Source organism: Artemia franciscana, chromosome 5, assembly GCF_032884065.1.
Source record: "Artemia franciscana chromosome 5, ASM3288406v1, whole genome shotgun sequence".
NCBI lineage: Eukaryota > Metazoa > Arthropoda > Branchiopoda > Anostraca > Artemiidae > Artemia > Artemia franciscana.
Window position 1 is genome coordinate 14,290,033 of NC_088867.1, and position 15,633 is coordinate 14,305,665.

Below are 15,633 nucleotides of genomic sequence, written 5' to 3' on the forward strand. Positions count from 1 at the left end.
TTTACGTCCCTAGTCCCGACAGGGATATTCTTGCTTGCATGACCTATAGGTGGCATCAGGGTGAACTTTAAACAAATTTTCTTAACTAATACAATCACTACTAACAACATTGCAGGGTGACCTTGAAGAGTAGCAAAAGAAATTACAGCCTAGAAAACGACACAACATGTGCACTATACTTTGACTGATGGATAATTCTTCTGGGTTTAGTTTGTTTTTGTGGGCTTTTCTGAGCTGAAAATCTGTTTCTATCTTTCTGAGATGAAAATTTATTCATTTTGGGCAGCTTCCCCTTCAGAGCAAAATTTTTGTAGGCATAAATAAATAATGAGTCGGAAAAAATAGGCTTGAAATTGACTGTGCAGGATTTCGACTTTTGCTGATAGAGGCCCATCGTCAAGTGTAAAAAGCCATATTATAACCCAGATAAGCCCATGATTGCATAAGGCCTCCATTCAACTGGAGGTCCCACGGACTTCTGGCTGTCTGGTTCTAAGTCGTCTTCGTGTGGCAGCACTTCGCTAAGCACTTCGTGTTGACTTGAGAAGATATGTTAGTTATCTTCCTGCACTGGTTCTGGAAAATATGCGTTAGTCCCCGTCCTGCACTAGTTCTGGAACTATTACTTTTCCTGCCGCAAAAATAATTTCAATAATTGAAAGTATACGAAAATCGCAACGTGCAATATTATAACGCCATAAAATAACGATCGTATCGACATGCTGACTTATGAATTTAGACGCTTCGACCTGGACGTGTAAGAAGTTTCTGAGTCTTGTTTAGGCTGGGAAGGTACTAATTATAGAATAAGTGTCTCTTTACGAATAAAAAGTGCAGAATATCAGTCATAGTAGTAGATGCAATTTTAAAACCTATTGACGGAGACGGCAGTGACTCAAATGAATTTTATTTACAGTTACAGCAGCAAAGAGACAGGCTCCCAAACAGAAATATGGTGTCTTTATTAAGAGATTTCAACACCCAGGTCGACAGAAAAAGCGATAGATAGAGAAAGAGTAATCGTTACAGACATTTTGAAATTTTTTAGGCATAAAAATCAAGTTATAACCCATACAGCAATTGATCATAAAATAGCCCATAAGTTAACATGGTATTCACACGATGATAAGACAGCTAATCTTACTGATTATGTTAGTGTAAACAAAGAATGGCAGGATCAAAAAAGAATAATAGGGTATATAGGAGTGCTTTTATTAAAGTAAAGGTCACCATCAAGTAGTGCCTAGGGTCAACTTAAAGCTGAAGTTTAGAGGTGTAACTACCTTTAGGAAATCTATGATATTGGTAGAACCCAGGATGAGAATTTGAGAGAAACTTTCCAGGAACAGTTGAATACTAAACTGGACAGTTAAAAAATTTCACAACATAGAAGATGGATGGAATAATCTTATCAAAATAGTTCATGAAATTGTTGATGGCGTATTAGGAAAGAAAGTTTGGAACACAGCTAGTAATGTTAGTGCAAATGCTTTAAGTTCAATAGAGAGGAGAAAGAGTTTATGCAAGAATTATTTGAGTGATAGAACATATGAAAACAAGAGGAGTATAAAGTGAGTGGAAAAAGAGGAGGAAGGGCTTATGGAAGAATTATTTGAATGATAGATCATATGAAATCAAGAGGAATCTAAAGTAAGTGGAGAAAGTGTTAAAATACGAACGATCAAAGTGTAAATTGAAGGCCATGGATAAAATTGCCGAAGATCTGGAAGATGCAGCCAGACGAGATTATAGTAAAGTATTTTACAGGCATGTTAATAAACTGACAGGGAACAGTGAATAGCGATAAGGAAATATTTAAAGAGAGATGGGTAGAAAAACATGAAAATGAACTAAACCGTAATGGTGTTACAGGAAAATATATAGAAAAGAAGGAAAAAGTTTGTGCCACTTTGGTTGCGAGAGAAGATTTATTTTGCTCGGAAGAATTAGTGACAGTACTAAAAGGATTAGAAAAAATAAGATTCTAGATGCTTAGACTGAGACATGCTGTAGACAAAGTTTTAAGGGAAGAACAATGCGGTTTTAGAAAAGGTAGAGGATGTGTCGACCATGTTTTCACTCTTAGGTTAATAATTGAGAAATTCTCTTCGTTGTCAAACACCTTTGGTCCTCAGTTTTATCGATTATGAGAAAGCTTTCGATTCTGTTGATAGAAGAGCATTAACAAAGGTCTTATCGTTATTTGGTATACCAGAAAAATACATTAAAGTGATTTATCCTACGTACGAGAATAATACTGCTGCGGTTAAGGTAGGAAATGAGGTTAGCAACTGGTTTTGTATTAAATCAGGAGTTAAGCAGGGTTGTGTTCTATCCCCCTTTATATGGATCAATTTGATGGACTTCATCTTAAGGAGCACAGGAAAGCCAATTGGAGACCATGGAATAAAATGGGGAGGAAGAACGCTCCTGGACTTAGATTATGCTGATGATTTAAGCATATTAGATGAGAGTGTGAGCAAAATAAATGAATTTTTAGAGGTTTTGCGAGTTCAGGGTGATAAAATAGGCTTCAAAATTAATGTTAAGAAGACTAAGTCACTAAGGCTAGGAATAAGTGAAGATGAACAGGTGACATTATGTAACGAAAAGATTGATCAGGTTGGGAGCTTCAGTTACCTTGGTAGTATTATTAGTAAAGATGGTGGGAGCAGTGAAGATGTTAAAAGTAGAATAGCTAAGGCTCAGGGTGTTTTTTCACAGTTAAAAAAAGTTTGGAAGAATAGAAAGATAAGTCTACAAACCAAGATTAGAATATAGGAAGCTACAGTGATGACAGTGGTCAAATATGGCTCTGAAGCATGGGCACTCCGAAAAGCAGACGAAAATTTACTAGATGTTTTCCAGAGAAACTGCCTACGGATTGTTCTGGGTACCCGGCTGACTGACCGTATTTCAAACAGTAGGTTGTACGAAAAGTGTGGTTCAACCCCGCTTTCTGGGGCCATAATGAAAGAACGGTTGAGATGGCTAGGCCACGTTCTACGGATGGATGACAGATTACCGAAGATTGTCCTTTTTGGCCAACCGTCTGGGGCTACACGGAAAGCAGGCCGTCCTTGTCTGGGTTGGGAGGATGTCATAAATAAAGATTTAAAGGAAATGGGAACTTCCTGGGAGGGTGTAAAGAGGGAGGCTTTAAATAGATTAGGTTGGAGGACGAGCGTGCGTAGCTGTGTTGGCCTCAGGCGGCTTGGTGCTGCAGTGATTTATTAGTAGTAGTAGTAGTAGTAATAGTGCAGTAAATAAGTTTTTTAAATATAATGGTTATGAGGTTAGAAATAAATTATCAAAGGTTATGAATAAGAATTTTGAAAAAGGGGAAGTACCTGGCGATTTTAGGAGAACTTTAATTAAAACAAGAAAGGTGATAAGAAAGAGGTTCAGGGTGCCTAAGCTGAGGTTCAGTCTAGGCTCAGGGTGTTTCTTCACAGTTCCAAAAACGGTTTGGAAAAACATGAAGATAAGTCCGCAAACTAAAATTAGAATATTGGAGCCTACAGTGATAAGAGCAGTCAAGTAGGATTCTGAAGTGTGGGCACTTCAGAAAACGGAAGAAGATTTGCTTGATGTTTTCCAGAGAAATTGCCTACGGATTAAATGGGTACCCGACTGACTGACCGTATTTCAAACAGTAGTCGGTACGAAAAGTACGGCTCAATCCCGCTTTTTAGGGCTATAATGAGACAAAGGCAGAGATGGCTAGGGCACCTTTGTGGATGAAGGATGACATTTTGCAATATTTTCCTTGTAGACCAGCCATCTAGGGTCAAACAAAAAGCAGTCCGTCACCAGTAAGGGTGGGAGGATGTCGTAAAGAAGGATTTAAGAGAGATAAGAACTTCATGGGAGGGTGTAAAGAGGGAGGCTTTTAATAGCTTGGGATTGAGAAGGAGCGTGAGCAGCTGGATTAGCCTCAGTTGGGTAGTGCAGCAGTGCCTTGTTTGCATTAGTAGCAGTATTGAAAACTATAAGAACACTTTAGCTTCAGTTCTAATTTTTTTTGGAATTGAAGGTATTTTGATTTTGATTCGGCAAGATAAGAAAGGCACTTTATTTTCTGTTACCTAAGTCTTCTCCAATGCGTGGAAAAAACCTATTTTTTTTGGTGATTGGCTAGGATTATTAAAACTAGTCTTAGCGCCTTTTTTCGATTCGCGTTTCAACAACATGGGATGGATATCTATAATCCAAGAAGAAAGAAGATTTACAAGATAATTAACGTTTTAGTAGGGTGATAACCAATCAAGAATAGGAAAAAGACAAAGAAAAGCTGTATAAAGACTGAAAGAACATTATGCTGCAAAACCAAAAGAATTCAATGATAAACAAGAGCTAAGAGCTCATATAGCACTTGTGACGAGGCCAGAAGAGCCAAGAGCTAAGAGCTCATATGGCACTTGTGACGAGGCCAGAAGAGCCAAGAGCTCACATGTTATGAGCTCTAACAAAATTTAGATAACTTCGAAGACCACACTGCCTTTCCATGACGAACGTAAAACAGTTCAAATTAGGGATGATACCTTTTTATTGACAGTGAATAGATATAAAATTATTTAACAGGATATTTCGAACCCAGATACAGTGTTCATCATCAGCAGTAATTCAATAGATATTCAATAGATTGAATTAAAAGGAAAATCAGAGGCTTAATGCCGGTCAGGATTTAAAATAAGAGCTCTAAGTCATGATGTTCTTCTAAATATCAAATTCATTAAGATCCGATCACCCACTCGCATGCTATAAATACCTCCTTTTTTCTAATTTTTCCTCTCCCTTCAGCCCCCTAGATGGTAATATCAGGGAAAACGACTTTATCAAGTCAATTTGTGCAGCTCCCTGACACGCGTACCAATTTTCATCGTCCTAGCACGTCCAGAAGCCCCAAAATCGCCAAAGCACTGAACTCCGCCCCCTAACTCCCCCAAAGAAAGCGAAACCAGTGGTTACGTTAATCATGTATCTACGACATTTGCTTATTTTGCCCACCAAGCTTTATCCCGATTCTTCCACTCTATGCGTTTTCCAACATTTCCGACTTCCCCCTCCAACTCCCCCCAATGTCAACAAATGTGGGGATTTGACATAAGAGTTCTGAGACATGAGTTCCTTCTAAATATCAAATTTCATTAAGATCCGGTCACCCGTTCTCAAGTTAAAAATACCTCAATTTTTCTAAGTTTTCCAAATTAATACCCCCCAGCTCCTCCAAAGAGAACGGATACGTTCCAATTATGTCAATCATGTATCTAGAACTTGTGCTTATTCTTCCAATCAAGTTTCATCCCGATCTCTTCACTCTAAGCGTTTTCCAAGATTTATGTTTTCCCCCTCCAGCCCCCTATGTTCCCGGATCCGATTCGAGTCGAAAATGGAGCATAAAAGACATAAGATGCCTTTATATATCAAAGATCTGATCACATGTTCGTAAGATAAAGATACCCCAATTTTCACGTTTTCCAAGAATTCCGGTTTCCCCCTTGAACTCCCCCCAATGTCACAGGATCTGGACAAAATAAAAGTTCTAAAGCACAAGATCCTTCTAAATATCAGATTTCATTAAGATCTGATCACCCGTTCGTAAGTTACAAATACCTCATTTTTTTAAATTTTTCGAATTATTCCCCCCCCCCACCAACTCCAACAAAGAGAGCGGATCCGATTATGTCAGTCACGTATCTTGGACTTGTTTTTATATTCTTCCCACCCAGTTCATCCTGATCTCTCTGCTTTATGTATTTTCCAAGATTTCCGGTCCCCCAACTGACCCCCCCCCCCAATGACGCTGGATCCGGTCGGGATTTAAAATAAGAGATCTGGGTTACGAGGTCCTTTTAAATATGAGGTTTCATGAAGATCCGATCACTCTTTCGTAAGTTAAAAACACGTCATTTTTTCTAATTTTTCAGAATTAAGCTTCCCCCCTCCCCAACTTCCCCAAACAGAGCAGATCCGTTCCAATTATGTCAATCATGTATATAGGACTTCTGCTTATTTTCCCCACCAAGTTTCATCCCGATCCCTCCACCCTAAGCGTTTTCCAAGATTTTAGGTCCCCCCCCCAAACTCCCCCCCAGTGTCACAAGATCCGGTTGGGAATATAAATTAAGATCTTTGAGACACGATATCCTTTTAAATATGAAATTTCATTGAGATCCGATCACCCGTTCGTAAGTTGAAAATACCTCATTTTTTCTATTTTTCCGAATTACCCGGCCCCCCACTTCCCCCCAGATGGTCAAATCGGGAGAACGACTATTTCTAATTTAATCTGGTCCGGTCCCTGATACGCGTACCAAATTTCATCGTCCTAGCTTACCAGGATGTGCCTAAAGTAGCAAACCCCGGACAGACCGACAGACCGACAGAATTTGCGATCGCTTTATGTCACTTGCTGAATACCAAGTGCCATAAAAATGAAGTCTCTACAATTACGATAAAATCAAACTTGTAAATGATCAATTTTTAGACTAAAAGATAAAAAGAAAAAAAAAACAAAATAAAGTACTTTTTTCTTCACAAGGAACGAGGACTCGAGTGATTCACAAGACATGTAAAATGTCCATTGTCAACTTTAGGTTTCAGTACCAGGACACCGAGTAAACCTCGGTGAAGATAATTTTAGACATAAAAACGATGTCCGGTGTATTCCCCAAAGCAAAAAATCCCCAACCCCCTTTGACAATATCCTCCTTCACGGGAAGTCTCTCATCGAAAATCCCACCCAGACAAGCCCTCCCTGGAAAGCTACCCCCCACACATAATATTGAGCAGCCAAAGGTAACTTAAGATAAAATAAAAGCAATAATGAAAAGAAAATATAAAGACTAAAGAAATTAATTTGTTTACTTATTTGGAATACAAGCAGATCAAGTTTCAATAATGTGCAATTACGTATAGTGTATCAAATTTTTGTAAGTTAAGTTTTTGACCTGTTTTTTGAGGTTATCACACGTGTTGAATTTCATGGTTTAATTTCCACGAAGATCAAACCCCTTTTTGGTGATGTTTAATCTCTTTTCTAAATTTGTACACATTTTCTTATGTTATTTACTAACTTTTGATGGATAAGTTTTTATGTAATGATGTATTATAATAAAAAGGCAGTTTTTTTTGTTATGATTGAAATTATAAGCTGGATAAAGTTATGATTGAAGATATAAGCTAACCGGGGTTAGTGATTTTTTAAGATTGTTTGATCTAAGGCTCTCTTACATGCAAAGAGGATTGTTACCCATCAGTTTAAGCTAAACTTTAACCTTCATATAACACTTTTTCGAGAAACTGTCATCATTATTTGATTCCTTATGTGTGGCATTAAATAAGAAAAGGTTAAAAAGATTGTTTTCAGATGAAAGCAAAGCGTGACATTAAAGTTTAAAAGTACCAAAAAAAAAAAAAAAAAAACGATCCTGCATACGAGAAGGCTACAAATCATATTTCCATTCTGAATTTCTGACCACTATGAATTTTCTCCATATTTGATTGGGCCGTAGACTGATGGTAGCCACTTCTGTTCCGCAGATAACGTTCTTCTAATGTAAGATGAAACTCCCCCAAATGCATTTTATTTGGTTTGTTCTGGTCTTAATGAGACCAGCCTCCATGTCAATTCTTCGCAAACTGAGTTTCTTGTTTACAACCTCCGAGCAACCTCTGACCAAACTCTGGTAACTATCAACGTTGGCCAAAAAATTATTTCCGCAGCGTTTTGACTACAAAAATACTTGATATGTCAACGCTGAAAGAAAAGCTTCTAAAACTTTACTGGCTGCTTGCTCGAGCTAAAGGCCAGCTTCAAAAGATAACTATGGGCAGACTTTACGATGGTGTTTTGGCCCAAAATGTCTTCCTTTTTTCTCGACTATGGAGTGTCTTCAAGCCATCTGAGAGGAAGGAAATTTGATCAATATTCTTCTGATTTCCAAATATCCTCTGTAGTTGCTAATTGCTCTAATTACTAATCTCTAATTGCTTATCTTTAAACTTTTATTTAAGTGATTTTAAGTGTTTTATTTAAGTGTTTTATTTATTGCTTATCTTTAAGTTTAGTCATACCCGTCAGAAGCTATTAGCCTCAGAAAATTTTCTGATTTTTGAAAAAGGAGGAAACACCCCCTAGAAGTCATATGATTTTACTGAAAATCACACTAGAGATTCAGTGTATCAAAAAACACTACTATAGAGGTTTCAAGCTCCTATCTGCAAAAAAGCTAAATTTGCAATTTTTGCAAAAAGAAAGATCACGGATGTGTGCTTCTTTGTTTTTGTTATTTTTTGCCTAAGCGTGATCGTACCAGCCTAGTGGGACTAGCGGGCAGAAGGCTCATTTTAATCGAAATGGAAAATTCTAGTGCTCTTTTTATGTGGCCAAAGATTGGAGGGCAACTAGGACCCCCCGCCACTTTTTATCAGAATCATCCGATCCAAATTTTGAGATAACTATTTTGCTTATCTAATTGCTTAATCTCTAATTGCTAATCTCTAATTGCTACTTTGGACTCGTAACCGGTTCATTTTCAAAAGGTATGGCATACTTGATGTTTCTTCAAACATAAACAAGCTTGAAGACAAATGAATGAATGAATGAATGAATGAATGAACGACTGTATTTAAAGCCATTTTTCAGGCCGTATACATACATATACAACAACAAACAAACTAAATTATGTAACAATCGACTTTCGAATAACAAGACCCTTCCGGACAAAATTTCCCACTGCTACTATATTTATTTTCGACGTCGACTTCAAAGTTCCAAGAATTTCATAAGCGTCGTGAAGCGAAGGTATTGTCGACTTTCCATTAAATCGTGTAGTTTAAGCGTTTTGGTTACGTAGTTGGAATGTAATTTTTCTTGTGAGTTTTTGTATTGTTTTCATTTTTTTCCTTATACTCCTCTAAGTGAATTCTGTTTTGTACAAGGAGTAGCAATAAATTATTACTATTGTTTTTAAAGCACATCTAATTCTCTGGAGTCTACATCTTGTTGAGAATCAACGATTTATTCTGAAAGACCTGAATACGACAAAATCCAAGAAACTACCATGCCCTCTCGACGAATTATTCGGGTTGCATTTTAACTTGTTTCAATCTAGCTCTAGGCTTTTAGTTTTTATGCGGTTTTATCCATGGAGTTTTATACAAATAATCGATTTTGTAATACTGAATAAGCACACAATTATAAATAAAATCGAAAAACTTTAATTTAGAATTCCAAAAATCAGTTTCCAGGAAGTCTAAAATTATCGTTTTTAGAAAATCTAGAAGAGATCCAAATTCTTTTCTATGGTTTCCAGAGAGAAATTTTTATATCCTATACAGGCATGACAATAAGTGATCACCAAGAAACTCCTTGTTTACACTATTTAGGGGACTGAAACAAAAACACTTAAATTTTTTCTGGAGAATATCTCGAATATTTTCAAAAAGTTATTTCAGGGAATTTCTCTCAGCACTTCACAGTTCCCTACCGTAAGAAAAAAACATTTAAACTTCCACATCTTGTCGTTCCTGATTACAGGACCCTTTATAAAGGGGGAAAATAAAAACAGTAGTGCTATTCATAGAACAATTAACAACAATAATATAAGTGTAAGAATAAAACTTAACAAAGGAAGAAAAGAAAGAAAAAGAAAAAAAAAACACGAAAGAAAAAAGAAAAAAAATATTACAAAGTCTTATCGTATTTTGAAAGAAATTTTGCCGTATTTTAACATCCCTTATTCAAACAGAGCTGCTTCGGCTGAACACCATCCCTTGAACTCATCTGGACAAAACACTGGTTCACAAGAGGGCACCAATGCACCCCAAGCAGCACTCATGTCATATTTGTTACATACATCACAAAATATAAAGGGGGGAAATGAAAGCGGGAGTGCTACTCTTTAGGACAGTTAACGACAATTATATAAGTATCAGAATAAAGCTTAAACAAAGGAAGTAAAAAAAAAAAAAGAAAAAAAATATTACAAAGTCTCGTCGTATCTCAAAGAAATCTTTGCCGTATTTTAACATCCCTTATTCAAACAGAGCTGCTTCGGCTGAACACCATCCCTCGAACTCATCTGGACAAAACACTGGTTCACAAGAGGGCACCAATGCACCCCAAGCAACACTCATGTCATATTTGTTATATACATCACAAAATATAAAAGGGGAAATGAAAGCGGGAGTGCTACTCTTTAGGACAGTTAACGACAATTATATAAGTATCAGAATAAAGCTTAAACAAAGGAAGTAAAAAAAAAACAAAAAAAATATTACAAAGTCTCGTCGTATCTCAAAGAAATCTTTGCCGTATTTTAACATCCCTTCTTCAAACAGAGCTGCTTCGGCTGAACACCATCCCTCGAACTCATCTCGGCAAAGCACTGGTTCACAAGAGGGCACCAATGCACCCCAAGCAGCACTCATGTCATATTTGTTCTTGTGCAAAATATTCAAGGCATTTTGCTGAAATTTATTAGTAGTATTATATTTGATAAAACAACAATAAACTTAATAGTTTAAGCCATACAATTTTTGTCTAAAGTACTGACACATTGATATAGAGTCTTCTTATAAACTTGCAAATATTGGCACTGAATCTTCTATTCGTTAACTTCAATGTACCTAAAAATTCAAATTCAATATCCAGAGACTGTTTTTGCAAGAGAGGCACCAACAGACATGCTGCATTATTGTTCCCTCTACCCTATTCTCCCCCTCCCCCATTATAAATATAGTGACAATTATGATTGTGTCTGAAGCTAACCCACCAACTTCAAAACTTTCAAACTATATAAAAAAGGGGGACAATTTGACTGGACTCAGAACCAAATCTTAAAATATTTAGGAATAAGCTTTAAATTTATATACATGTAAGTACTCGTCAGAACTTTCAGAGTCTCTTCCTCTCCCTAATGATAGCACTATCCTCTTAATAGCTGCAAGAGTTTCTCTTGTTTCTACCACTAGTTGCGAAGCTGCCAAAGCCTCTAAAATTTGAAGGAAAATAGTGTGAATCCCCACTGTAGATCGTTAGTACTAACCAAAATATTCCCTGAAAAAATATTCTTTCTCCTTGTAGATCACCTTAATCCTACCACTGCCACTGGAGGTTATCCTTCAAAGAGAGGCTTCATTGATCTTCAATGACGCCAATGTTCAACTAGGTCTGTGGATAACCTTCATCAGAATTGTGTCGAAAAAAAAAACAAAACAGAAAAACAAAAACAACTAAAAAACATAACAAGAGCTCAAGACATTCGAGACTGAACGCGTCAGATTCACTCACGTTCTCAACTGGGTTGTGTTGGGGAACAAACAGGAGCAACAAAACATACTGAAATTTTATTTATCTTTCTTCTGCTTTCATTTAGCTGTAATATACTCAATTTTCTCCTTCTAAGTGCGCATAGGCTATAGATTGAAACATGCCCTTCTTTCTGAACATGTTCAGAAGTAAGGATGAAAATGTTCTTCTTCCTAAGTAAGAAAAATTATTATCTTGCTTAGACTTAGTTACTTAGGCAGTATTTAATTATTTATAGAGGCAAAAGATTTATAAAATGATTTTCGAGACTGAACTTCTATTTTTTAAGTTGCGTAAGAGTTGGTCGGTTCCGCTCCCAGACTACGAACAATCATCTCCGTTTAATTTGATATTGGACACCAGAGACTGCTTCTAGGAGGCGGTATTCTCTCCACCCACACACACACAAAATGAAAATTACATGAGATAGTACACTAGCACTTAATTAATCAGGGAAAATCGGTCTACCGTGAGCAGGGTTGCCACCCCTTGTGAGTTACCACTATCTCCAGATACATTTTACATTACCGAAACAAAAAAATTAAACAGAAATTCACTAAAAACTAGTGACATTTGCCACTGGGTGGCAACCCTGATCGTAAGTTACTTTTCCCCGACAACATTACATAGGGCTGCAGAGACTTTGGAGACGGCTCAAGCAATCGCAATGGAAAGTTCTACTGCCCCTATTAAATTCCTAATTTAATAGACGAGCAACAGGTCCAGGATATTATGCTCTCTAAAGTATAAAATAGTTGTTTCATTTATAATGACCAAAAGTTCCAAAACACGAGCCTCAAAAGGGAAATGGTATTATTAACGCAGCCCAAAATATTCAAGGGCAATTGACGCATCCTCCAACGATGTATGTTAATAGAAAATGTGGGCATGTCAAACTTTATTAAAACCGAAATTTTACAAGAAATATAACTCCGTGTAATCAGTGGTTCAAATTAAGCGGTTCACTCCTAACTCCCCCCTAAGTCTTCATCACCTCAAGTACCCCCGAATGCTCCCAAATACCCCCAATTGACATGGGGTCAACATTCCAAGACAGTAATTTTGTCCTTAGTAGTTGAAAGTCTCATTAAATATGCCTCCATGGATGACAAGTTAAATCTAGGCAAAGACTCTAAATAATGCCAATTGCCTTTTTCTCACAATGCATTGTAGTAAAAGAAGCTGGGCATGTCACTTCTTGTTTGAAGCGGAACTAAATACGGATTTCAGATTCTTAATCGTACATTTTTAACACCAAACCTGAGCATCCCAGCCTAAGTTTGACTTATTTACTATCAACTACAATACAAACTCTATATACACAAAGCCGCCCAAGGAACCAAAAAGACTTGGTGCTCAAAAACTTATAACTTTCAGAAATATTTGTTTTTCTGTCGTGCAAGAAATTCCCGTGGCTACGGACTATGATCTTAGACAATGTTTTGACCAAAAAAGCACAAATAATAATAATTATCCTCCAACGATCTTATACAAAATAATAATGCCTAAATTTTGTGTAGAATCCTAAAACCATACTGATACCAATCAAGTGAATACAAATAGGACTTTGAGGGTAAGCTGTAGTACTAACTAAATCTCTAAGCAAAAGATTTAGAATCGTGTCAATGGTTGTTTTAATTTCTCTGACGAGGTATCCTGACAAGTCCTGCTGTTTACGAAGACAACACGCCGAACTTGCATGAAACTCATCATACATATGGTAGATTGAAAGATTAAAGGTCCTGCCCGATTGAATAATTAATCAGCTTGATTATTAACGAGAGTTCCGAGAATATATACTTGTTTTCCAAAATTCTTATCTAGTATCTTCATTTACAGAGTCTTCATTTTTCTCTTAACTTTGTTTATATATATATATATATATATCTATCTATATAAAAATAAGTTGTCTGTCTGTCTGTGGATGGATGGATCAGGTGACGTCACCTGAAAAAACTGGATCAGGTGACGTCAAAACTGAAAAAACTAAAAAAAGGCAAAAACTACAAAAAAAACTAAAAACTAATAAAAAAAATAAAAAAGCTAAAAAACTAAAAAAACTAAAAAAAGGCAAAAACTACAAAAAAAACTAAAAACTAATAAAAAAGCTAAGAAACTAAAAAAACTAAAAAAAGGCAAAAACTACAAAAAAAACTAAAAACTAATAAAAAAGCTAAGAAACTAAAAAAACTAAAAAAAGGCAAAAACTACAAAAAAAACTAAAAACTAATAAAAAAAATAAAAAAGCTAAAAAACTAAAAAAACTAAAAAAACTAAAAAAAGGTAAAAAACTAAAAAAACTAAAAACTAAAAAAAACTAAATAAAAAGGAAAAAACTGAAAAATAAGCTAAAATAAAGGTAAAAACCAATAAAAAACTAAAAAAAAAACTGAAAAAACTAAAAAAAGGCAAAAACTACAAAAAAAACTAAAAACTAATAAAAAAAGTAAAAAAGCTAAAAAACTAAAAAAACTAAAAAAACTAAAAAAAGGTAAAAAACTAAAAAAAATAAAAAATTAAAAAAAAACTAAAAAAAGGAAAAAACTGAAAAATAAGCTAAAATAAAGGTAAAAACCAATAAAAAACTAAAAAGAAAAAAAGGAAAAAACTAAAAAAAATTTTCATCTAAAAAACTAAAAAAAACTAAAAGAGGTAAAAACTAAAAGAACTAAAAAAGAAAAAAATAAATGACGAAACTCAAAGAGAAAGCGACCAGGACAAAAGGAATGTTCGATTAGCAATCAACAAAGCACCGGGACACAGGGAGTATAAATGACGACCAGGACATAAGTAAAAAAAAAAAACTATCTATATATATAAAATAAGTTGTCTGTGGATCTGTGGATCGTGGATCAGGTGACGTCACCTGAAAAAACTGGATCAGGTGACGTCAAAACTGAAAAAACTAAAAAAAGGCAAAAACTACAAAAAAAACTAAAAACTAATAAAAAAAAATAAAAAAGCTAAAAAACTAAAAAAACTAAAAAAAGGCAAAAACTACAAAAAAAACTAAAAACTAATAAAAAAAATAAAAAAGCTAAAAAACTAAAAAAACTAAAAAAACTAAAAAAAGGTAAAAAACTAAAAAAACTAAAAACTAAAAAAAACTAAAAAAAAGGAAAAAACTGAAAAATAAGCTAAAATAAAGGTAAAAACCAATAAAAAACTAAAAAAAAAACTGAAAAAACTAAAAAAAGGCAAAAACTACAAAAAAACTAAAAACTAATAAAAAAAGTAAAAAAGCTAAAAAACTAAAAAATCTAAAAAAACTAAAAAAACTAAAAAAAGGTAAAAAACTAAAAAAAATAAAAAATAAAAAAAAAACTAAAAAAAAAGGAAAAAACTGAAAAATAAGCTAACATAAAGGTAAAAACCAATAAAAAACTAAAAAGAAAAAAAGGAAAAAACTAAAAAAAATTTTCATCTAAAAAACTAAAAAAAACTAAAAAAGGTAAAAACTAAAAGAACTAAAAAAGAAAAAAATAAATGACGACACTAAACTAAAAACTAATAAAAAAACTAAAAAATCTAAAAATCTAAATAAGCTAAAAAAGAAAAAAAAGGAAAAAAATAAAGGAGAAAAACAAAACTAAAAAACGAATGTATATACAGACCGGGACACCGGGATACAAATGACGACCGGGACACAGGGAATATAAATGACGACCGGGACACAGGGACACAACTACAACAGGGACACCGGGGGAAACAGGGGGATGTAAATGACGACCGGGACACCGGGACAGGGAATGGTCGATTAGCAATCACCATCAACAAAGCTCAAGGGCAATCATTAGAATCATGAGGTATAGATCTGAATACAGATTGTTTTCCCATGGACCATTATATGTTGCATGTTCAAGAGTCGGTAAACCTGACAATCTATTTATATGCAAAGACAATGGGACAGCAAAGAATGTTGTATATTCGCAAGTTTTACGTAGTTAAAACCATATATATATATATATATATATATATATATATATATATATATATATATATATATATATATATATATATATATATATATATATATATATATATATATATCTATCTATATAAAAATAAGTTGTCTGTGGATCTGTGGATGGATCAGGTGACGTCACCTGAAAAAACTGGATCAGGTGACGTCAAAACTGAAAAAACTAAAAAAAAGGCAAAAACTACAAAAAAAACTAAAAACTAATAAAAAAAATAAAAAAGCTAAAAAACTAAAAAAACTAAAAAAAGGCAAAAACTACAAAAAAAACTAAAAACTAATAAAAAAGCTAAAAAACTAAAAAAACTAAAAAAAGGCAAAAACTACAAAAAAAACT

At 34.7% G+C, this 15,633-nt stretch overlaps 1 protein-coding gene across 1 annotated transcript in view; it reads right to left on the reverse strand.

Moving 5' to 3' along the window:
• Positions 1–15,633, reverse strand: part of LOC136027009 (metastasis-associated protein MTA3-like) — a 147,833-nt gene that overhangs the window by 89,701 nt on the left and 42,499 nt on the right. The window contains exon 7 of the mRNA XM_065703903.1: positions 10,288–10,476. Within this exon, the coding sequence (XP_065559975.1) occupies positions 10,288–10,476 (189 nt within the window). The remainder of the gene's footprint in view (positions 1–10,287; positions 10,477–15,633) is intronic.